The sequence below is a fragment of the Chenopodium quinoa genome, unplaced genomic scaffold, assembly GCF_001683475.1.
Source record: "Chenopodium quinoa cultivar QQ74 unplaced genomic scaffold, ASM168347v1, whole genome shotgun sequence".
NCBI lineage: Eukaryota > Viridiplantae > Streptophyta > Magnoliopsida > Caryophyllales > Amaranthaceae > Chenopodium > Chenopodium quinoa.
In genome coordinates this window covers 1,711,599-1,721,354 of record NW_018742483.1, presented here as the reverse complement: position 1 = coordinate 1,721,354, position 9,756 = coordinate 1,711,599, and the positions used below count along the sequence as shown (strand labels likewise).

The window sequence follows — 9,756 nt, the reverse complement described above, 5'->3', positions numbered from 1 at the left end:
CGGAACAAGATAGTCCCAACATTGTTCAAAACCCAACGGCACTAACCTAGCTAGGTGATGAGCAACAAAATTCCCATCACGCTTAACATGAGACCATATAACAGAAGTAAAGAAAGAACTAAAGGATATAATATCCTCTAAAATACAATCCACAACAGAAAATACGAAAGCACTGTTCTTTAATTAGCTTGGACACCAAGGAGTCAGACTCAAGAATTATATTGTCAAAATCACGTTCCTTTGCCTTTTTAAGACCAAATAGAGCAGCCTTATACTCATCAATTAAAACATCTCATCTGGCTTTGACTCAAAGAACAGCCGAGAAAAGCACCTGTCCACTGTGATCACGAGCAAAGGCCCCAAAACCCACCCATTCTGCCTCATCAATAGATGCATCAACATTAAGTTTAATAGCATTAGGAGGAGGTGGAGTACATACCATTCTTCCTGCTCGAGTTTGTGATTGCAAGATTCCACCATAAATCTTCTCCGTGTACTCGCCAATATCACGAACAAGTCTGCTATGACGGAGAAGCAAGGAAACATCGGGCTCTAGCTAGGGGTGTCAATTCGGTTAAACAGTTCGGGTTTGGGTTGGGTTTATCAGTTTCGGGTTATAACGGGTCGGTTTATAACGGATTGAAATAATAAACGGGTCGGTTTGGGACGGTTTTGAAAATTATCGGGCCAGTTCGATTTGGTTTTTTTAATTGCAGTTTCTATTCAGATCGGGTCCTTATCGGGTCGGGTTCTAGTCGGTTCGGGTCATAATCAATTTGGGTTGAACTGGGTCGGTTTGAAAACGGGTTTAGCCCATTTAATGTGGGTTTCGGTTAAAAACAGTTCGGGTCTTAATCAGGACGGGTCGTAATTGGTTCGGGTCATAATCAGTTTGGGTTTAACTGGGTCGGTTCGAAAATGGGTTTTGGTTCAAAATAGATCGGGTGAAATCGGGTCCAACCATTGTTGTTTCGGTTATAATCGGTTTAGATTGAACTTGGTTGGGTTGAAAACGAGTTTACCCAATTTGAAACGGGTTTCTAATCAAAATCATATCGGGTTAAAATTGAGTCGGATGATTGTCGAGTCGAATGATTATCGAGTCGAATTAGTCAGATAATGGGTAGGAACGAGTCATGTTATAATCAAGTCAAGTCATAAATAAGTTGGGTTTATCGAGTAGTGGGTTGAAACAGATTAGATCATAAACATATTGGGTAACAGGTTGTAAATGGCTCAGTCATAACGGGTTACGGGTTTTAAACGGTTTGGTCATAACGGGCTACGGGTCGTAAACGGTTCGGTCACAACGGGTTACGGATTATAACCGGTTCGGTCACAACGGGTTACGGGTTGGAACGATTTAGGTTTATCGGATTTTTATCGGGTTTTAACGGTTTTCGGTTTAAAACGGGTCGGGTTACTATCGGGTTTAAACGTAATCGGTTTGGGTTGCTTTCAGTTTTGGGTTGTAACGGTTTGGCTTGATAACGGGTTGGGTTAGTAACGGTTTGCACAAATTCGGTTTAGTTCAGTTTCGGTTTGGAAAAAATTGGGTCGGGTCAGTTTTCGATTTCCAAAAAATGGGTTTTAAACAATTCAGTTCCTTTTCGGATCGGTTCGAAACAGTCGGGTTTAACGGTTCGGGTCAGAAATTGACAGCTCTAGCTCTAGCTCATTCTCAAAGACCCATTTGTTTCGAAGGTACCAAATAAACCAAGTGAGATATAAGCTCTTTTGATACATCTCCTTCTCTAGGCCCTTAGCCCATGCCATCAGCACTTCACCAAAGGAATCAGACACACATAGCTCTAGAGCTTTCACGCAGCCACTATTTACCCAGAGTAGCTCCACACTTGGGCAAGTAATCACAACATGGATATTGGACTCAATAGCTGAATTGCAGCAGGGGCAGGTGGAGTCATCAATTAAGTGCCTCTGCTCCAATAATTCTCGAGTAGGCAAGGAGTTCGAACAACACCTCCATAAAAAATTTCGGACCTTGGGAGTAACATCAGCTTTCCAAATTTCAACCCAGAATTGCTCAAAGCCATCTAAATTCAAGGACTTCCCTAAAAGATAAGCTGATTTTACCTCGTAACAACCGCTTTTAGACCAAGCCCATGTGAGAGTATCCTCCGAAAGGCGCTCACTAATCGGGATTGCAAGAACAGCTGCTTTATCACGATCATTAAATGTCCTCTCAATAGCATCAAGCTTCCAACAGCAGTTATTCACATCAATCAGCTCTGCAACCATATTACAGCCATCATCTATTCTCGCTGAGGTAGCAAATCGGCTCTCATTGCCTATTAGCCAAGGATCGGACCAAATATTAATTCTATGACCATTTCCTACCCTCCAAAGCATACCCTCCTTAACAAGGGCCTTAGAACTCCATAAGCTCTGCCACGAATAACTAGAAGTCGATCCCAAAGCTGCCTCAAAAATTGAAGAGTGAGGGAAATATTTTGCTTTGAACACACGGCTAACAAGGGAATGCTCATTTGTAGCAAGCCTCCACAGTTGCTTACCTAGGAGGACATCATTGAAGACTCCCACATCTCGAAACCCCATGCCTCCCAAGAACTTAGGATGACATAAAGCCTCCCAACTCCTCCAATGGATTTTCCTACCTTTGTCATTTGAACCCCACCAAAATCTAGCCATCATGCCATGGATCTCTTGGATCAAACCCAAAGGGAATTTATACACCCCTATAAGGTATGTAGAAATAGCTTGAATAACCGATTTGAGAAGAGCCTCCTTCCCTGCTCTCGATAGAAGCTTCTCTTTCCATCCTTGCAACTTTTTCCATATACGATCCTTAATGTAAGCAAAAACCGCTTTCTTCGATCTCCCTATGACAGTTGGAAAACCAAGGTATTTTTCATGATTCTCAACCAATTCCATACCAAGAATAGAGCTAAGAGTGATCCTGGACGGTAAAGGAACCCCTTTACTAAAAGACACCTCCGACTTCTCCAAATTAATTTTTTGCTCGGAAGTTGCTTCATATTTGTTGAGGATGTCAACAATGATCGAACTTTCCTGCAGAGTAGCTCTAGTAAAAAGGAGACTATCATATGCGAAGAACAATCTCAGGGCCATTTCTGCTAGCCCGAACACCATGGATCAATTTTTTCTCCGAGGCCAACTGCAACATTCTAGAAAGAACATCAGAAACCAGAATAAAGAGATAAGGGGAAATAGGATCAATCACCCTGGCGAAGACCCCTAGAGGGAGTCAGTTCATCCGAGGGAACCCCATTGATGATGAAAGAGTAGCTAACAGTAGACACAAATGCCATAATGGTGTCTACCCAAGCTCCGGCAAACCCCAACTTAGTCAATAGCCTCCTCAAAAAATCCCATTCCACCCGGTCATAGGCCTTACTCATGTCTAGCTTCATTGTAATCGACCCCCGACGACCTTTTGACTTTTTCTTTAAGGTATGAGACAGATCCAGAGCAATGAGAGCATTATCAGTGATTAGGCGTTTCGGAACAAAGGCACTCTAATTCTCCGTAACTATTCCTTGTAGAAGAGGTTTAAGCATATTAGCCACAGATTTTGAGGCTAATTTATATATCACATTGCATAGAGAAATCGGTCGAAATTAGGATATACAAGTAGGATCCTTGACTTTCGGAATTAGAGCAACATTAGTACGGTTAACATGAGCCAACGATAACCTACCAAAAATAATATTATTGACAAAAGTGGTAACATCATCTCCTACAATATGCCAATATTTCTGGTAAAAAATAGCATGTAAACCATCAGGGCCAGGAGCCTTACAAGGGCTCATTTGTGAAAGGGCAGCATAGATTTCAGCCTTCGGGTATGGGCGACAAAGAGACGAGTTCATACCTTCGGATACCATAGCCGGGACACAATCAAGAACCTCTTGCATCAAAGAATCATCAATATCACAACTGGAAAAAAGAGAGCCGTAGAAAGAGAGAATTATTTTCTCAATTTCTTTTTTCCCCATTCTCCATACACCATTTGCATCATTCAACCCCTTGATATAATTCTTACTCTTTCTCTGACCCGCCTTATGGTGGAAATACTTTGTGTTGCGATCGCCATCTTTAATTTCTGAAACTCTCGAACGAAGGTACCAATATGCCTCATTCTTTTCATGGAGGTCATCTAAAATAGCCTCCAATTTATTACACTCGGTAAAATTGGGATGGGGACCCCTATTGTTCTGAGCTTCTCGCAATTGATCTTCTGTCTCTTCTATCTTTGTTCTCAAGTCATCAAAAGCATCTTTGCTCCATGTGGTCAACTCATTTGCCACCTGTAAAAGTTTGTTTCACATATCTAAGTGGCATGACTCACTCTAGGCTTTCCTTACAATGTCCTCGATTCCCTCAGCCAGCAACCAACACGTCTCGAAGCGGAAGCATTTCTTTTTTCTATGCTTATTTCTTTTAACCCGAGCCTCCAAATCAAGAAGGATACCCGTATGGTCTGACTTAATTTTTTTTAAGTGAGATACATGAGCCTGGCTAAACCACGAACACCATCTAGAGCACGCTACAAATCTGTCCAGACGCTCTCGAACAACAGTCTCCGGGGAATTGCCTCGTTCCCAAGTAACCCAAGACCCATCATAGCCAAAGTCCTTCAAAGAACAATCATCAAGCACTTCTCGAAAGGCATCCATAGCTCGCTGCTCCCTTAACACGCCACCCGACTTTTCATGAGAACCAAGAATCTCGTTGAAATCACCCCCAAAGACCACCGGACATGGAGAATAAACATATAGTTCACGAATGAGAGCCCATGTATTCCCTTTCAAACCTTCCCTTTCAAAGCTTTATCCACCCACCCGTAAGCACCTACAAATCTCCAAATCCTCCCCCCTACCTAGCTCCTTGATATCACCACAAATATGGTGTTCAGAGTAGGAAACTAAAGAAAAATCCACCCCATTTCTCCAGTATACACACAAACCACCAGACTTACCCCTACTATCAACACCAAAAGCCATATCATAACCACATTTATTTTTTTAAATTTTCTGATTTTATTCTACTGACCATAGTTTCACACAAGAAAATAATATCCGGGCAAATAGTACGACTCCAATGTCGAAGAGCACTGACAAATTATTTATGAGAGAATAGTTTTAATTGTATTGATGATCTTGGCTAATATTTATAGCCTACATAAGATAACCTACACAATATAAACTCTATCATATAAACTTCCATAAATCTATCTTAGAATATCACTAAGATATATTATTATCCTAAATATAATATCATAAGATATATATGGAAAATATATCACAATAATATATTTTCCTATATTCCCAACACCCTCCCGCAATCGTAACGGAATAACACGAACGTTATGATTGGAAAGTCGCACTTTGTTGAAGTTGATCGAGTTGCACTACCTGTTGATGTCGCCTTCAATTTTTTTTTATTTAAAAAAAAAGAACTTTTGCTACCACGACCCTTTGCTGGTGTCCATGGTCTTCTGTCACGGCCCTTTGCTGGTGTCCGTGGTCTTTTGTCACGGCCCTTTGCTGGTGTCCGTGGTCTTCTTTGCCACGGCCCTTTGCTGGTGTCCGTGGTGTTCTTTGCCACGACCCTTTGCTGGTGTCCGTAATCTTCTTTGCCACGACCCTTTGCTGGTGTCTGTGATCTTCTTTGCCAGGCCCTTTGCTGGTGTCCGTGTTCTTTTGCAAATTTTTTTAAATAATAAATAATATGCCAAACGTGGCTTTTCTTCATCTCCTTGGAGATGCAATAATGGAGGAAGCACACTCAAACACTACAACCTAACCAAATCACATATGACCATTCATATTGATCACGTATCACATGGTTATTCCAAAAAAAAAAAAAGATTAAATAAAAAAAAATAGAAATTTCAAAGAGCAATACTATTGCATAGCGGAAGCAAATTTATGAATCCCACCAGTGGGTTTAATATTCTAACCCACCAGCAGGGAGAGAATTTGTGTGAACGGTGCCAAGATTTAACCTGCTCTTGATACGATGACAAATTATTTATGAGAGAATAGTTTTAATTGTATTGATGATCTTGGCTAATATTTATAGCCTACATAAGATAACCTACACAATATAAACTCTATCATATAAACTTCCATAAATCTATCTTAGAATATCACTAAGATATATTATTATCCTAAATATAATATCATAAGATATATATGGAAAATATATCACAATAATATATTTTCTTATATTCCCAACAAGCACGAATTGCATGAGAGTTGTCCGCCCCTCGGCAATTCCAACACAAAAGTTTCATTGCTTTTCAGGGGGTTGGCTCACTCCAACACCCCTTACTTGATTTATACCGTCTCCAGGAAGAGTTGACTCTGCCAATTTGAGCCTTTTGTTTTGAGGACTAGATTGCTGTCCCATGGAGATTGGGGAAGTGGACCTTTTATGAGTCACCAAATCTCCTGATACAACCCCTCCAAATCCCACAGCTCCACCATCCACCTTCACACTTCCCTTACTTCTAAATCTCCTCTTTCTGCCTATTTTCACCTGGTCTTGGATTAAGTCATGGTCCATATCAGAGCTTTCATCATTATTCTCCACGGTGGGGTTTAAGATAAAATTCTCTTCATGAGCTTTTCCTTCATTCACCACATCCTTCTCAGCCCTTATATCATCATCATCAACCATACTTCTGATTCTCAAATTTTTGCTGTTGAAGGATCTACTACCTTGACCAAAGCAGCCTCTCTTGGTCGAGGAGGGGGAAAATTCAGCTTTCTAGCAACACCAGGGGGACCTAGCTTGACTGCATCCGGGTCATGATAAGTCGGAACTCGAGTTTTCGTAGCTGTGCGCAGCCCTTCCTTCCATTTCCTTTCTTTTTCAATCTCAGACTCTGATTTGCGAGTCTGCTTGCTTGGAGATGCACGGAGCCACGGTCCATATTGGTAAACAATCTCCTTACTCGCCTCCTTTGCCTCTTCCTTGAACATAAATCCTGTTTCCGTATGATCCAGACGACCACAAAAGTAACAAAAATCCACCAGACGTTCATATTTGAGCGCCACCCACTTTGAGGAAGATGATCCAGTTGCAAGGAAAAAACCCCGTCGTAGAGGTTTTTCAATATCAATCATCACTTGATTTTTATAAATTCCCGCCATCCCAATGGATCTGTCTCATCAAGCCCCAAGAAAACACCCAAAGAATCACCTATTTCAGTCAGAGTTCTTTTATTGCGCTTGTTGAAAGGAACATCAAGAAGCCTAACCCACATAGGTGCAAAACGGAAAACTACCTCTGGAGTCTGGTGTGGTGGTCTCGACTTGTCTTAAGTTGGAGGGTAAGTTTGAGGTTGATGTAGTAGAAGCTCTTGCCATGAGACATGCTCTAAACATAGCTCTGGAGTCTGGGTTTCGACATGTGTGCTTGGAGACCGATTGCCTGAAGTTGCATAATCACCTAGTGAAAAGAATCGTCCCTAGTACTGCTTTTGGGATGCTTGTGAAGGACATCCTTCAACTCACTCTCTCCTGTCATTCTATTGCTTTTTCTTTTGTGAGAAGTGGAAATCATGTTGCTCATAATCTTGCAAAGATGTGTATTTCTTTTAATGAGCTTAGAGTGTGGATGGAGGAGTATCCTTGTGATGTAACCGAATTTGTTTTGGCTGATCAGAGCCACATTTGAGTTGAATAAAGAGTTTGCTTCCCGTCAAAAAAAAAAAAAAAAAAAAAAAAAAAAAAAAAAAAAAAAGACACTGAACAAACTAGTGGCGGGAACTTGCTTGTGGTTTGTTTTGTCACTTGATTATTCCGCAAAAAGCATGTTTACCTCAACAACTTAACCTCAAGGGGTGGAGTGCCCTTGAACTTTTCTTATTTGATTAAAATTAGTTGTCAACTTTAAGCCATCAATAGATTATGGACTATTCAATGGATTCTCAGGATTTTCACATTGTTTGCTGACTAAATATACATCGAACAAATTCAAAGTTAAGCTTATCTGTTTCTTGTCCTTACCTTCATCCATGTAATATGCAGCACCTAAAAATCTGAAATGATCATGTCATACAATAAAATCTCAACTACAAGTTTGGTATCTACACTGTAAAGATTGTACTTCTTTGTTACGCAACAAAAACCTTTTTGAGTAAAACAACACATTAGTACTAAACCGTAATCTTCTATGACATGACATACTTCCAACAGGAAAACAAAATCTAAAATCTCCAAGGAAAAGCTTCATCTACAGCTTGAATAAGAGAAAGAAGCTCGTCAGAAAACAGAACACGCTGATCAGCAGGCTGAACCATTGGCGGTCTACTATTGTTCAGTGCTGAGCCATTTTCTCTCCGCTCACTAAAATTGGCCCTACAAACAGGACAATGTTCATGATTTTTCACCCAAGGTACAATGCATTCTTCATGAAACATATGACTGCAAGGAGTCAGCATCACTTCTTCTCTAGGCTCGAAATCCTCTAAACAAACAGCACAGCTTTTTCCACCTTCATCTCTATCCTTTTCCATTGCTGAGGTACTAGTGCCATTGTTAAGATCCCTATAATATAGATTCACTCTTCTTGCCAAGGTTCTAGGCGTAGGATAGTAGATTTCTTTCTTGAGTTTCTTAAGGACGATTTCTTGGTGTTCTTTTGTTAGCTTTGAGTCATCATTTTCTGTAGGTACACAAATGGTTTCGTTGCCACTGAATCTGGGCATTAGCCCGTGTGAAGCTTGTGGAAGCCTAGGGTTAATTCTGTGACTCGTGCTGTTGCTGAAGACTATGATTCGTGTTGAAGGATAAGAATCCGAAGGAATACTGCAACGTTTACAACATAATTAGGCTTGTGTTCAAGAAATCAGAAGCTACATATATAGCATCAATAATCAGCTCGTTTCATGGATTATATATTTACAAATATCTAGGATCATGTATTTTCCACACACAATAAGACAATATGCAATACCATGCTGAACAAACTCTACTTTACAAACATAAACTGGGTACGCTAGATCTACCTGGTTCGGCCATATGCCGGTCTTATGGCAGGTCTTTCCGTAAATGGCCTGTATGCTGCTGGTGCACCATATCTTGGATTCTGCAATAAAAAATACAACAAACATATGAGGGAAAAAAAAGTGTTTCAACACTTCAAATAAAGTTAAAAAATCAATTCCTAGCCTTACATCTTGAGCAGTCGAATGATGATCCCATCTGAGTTGTTGATCGTCATGCAGTGGAGAGTCTCTATATCCCCTGATCATTTTGCCTTTTCGTTCGTCCAACTCTTCTAGGTTCGAGCAACAAAACTGACGATTCTCATAGCTTCACAGCTCTGGATTTTTCTTGAAGTTTTTGGCCTCCTAAGCCTTGTCTTTTATATTGTTCTGCTACTAATATCCTGATTAAAAGCTTTATTCTGTGCCTGTTGAAGATACTCTGCAATGTGTTATAGGTGTCAGAGATAATGACTTTGATGGATATCAAAGAAAGAATCTAGTTCTTTTGTGGGGTTCATGACAAAGGCTTCAGCGGTTTTGCATCATTTTTCGGTTGTGTTCAGATTGATTAATCACCATTATAAAACCAGCAAAGTTGCTTTTGTCAAATCATCAAATCCAGAATAAAATACAAAGTATGTCCTAGGGCCTATTCACATTTACTTAATTTTAATCAGTTCAGTTCAGTTTATTTCAATAAATGTGAACAGACCCTTACTATAGTCATATACAAATTTAACTTTAAGGATCGA

At 40.3% G+C, this 9,756-nt stretch overlaps 1 protein-coding gene across 1 annotated transcript; it reads right to left on the bottom strand.

Moving 5' to 3' along the window:
• Window positions 1-8,037: 8,037 nt before the first annotated feature.
• On the bottom strand, window positions 8,038-9,425 carry LOC110719116 (putative RING-H2 finger protein ATL71). Its single transcript, XM_021898019.1, has 3 exons — window positions 9,191-9,425; window positions 9,023-9,102; window positions 8,038-8,822 (listed from the first exon to the last, which is right to left on the bottom strand). The coding sequence occupies exons 1-3, from the start codon at window positions 9,266-9,268 to the stop codon at window positions 8,222-8,224; spliced, it is 759 nt and encodes a 252-aa protein (XP_021753711.1). The 5' UTR covers window positions 9,269-9,425; the 3' UTR covers window positions 8,038-8,221.
• Window positions 9,426-9,756: the final 331 nt, after the last annotated feature.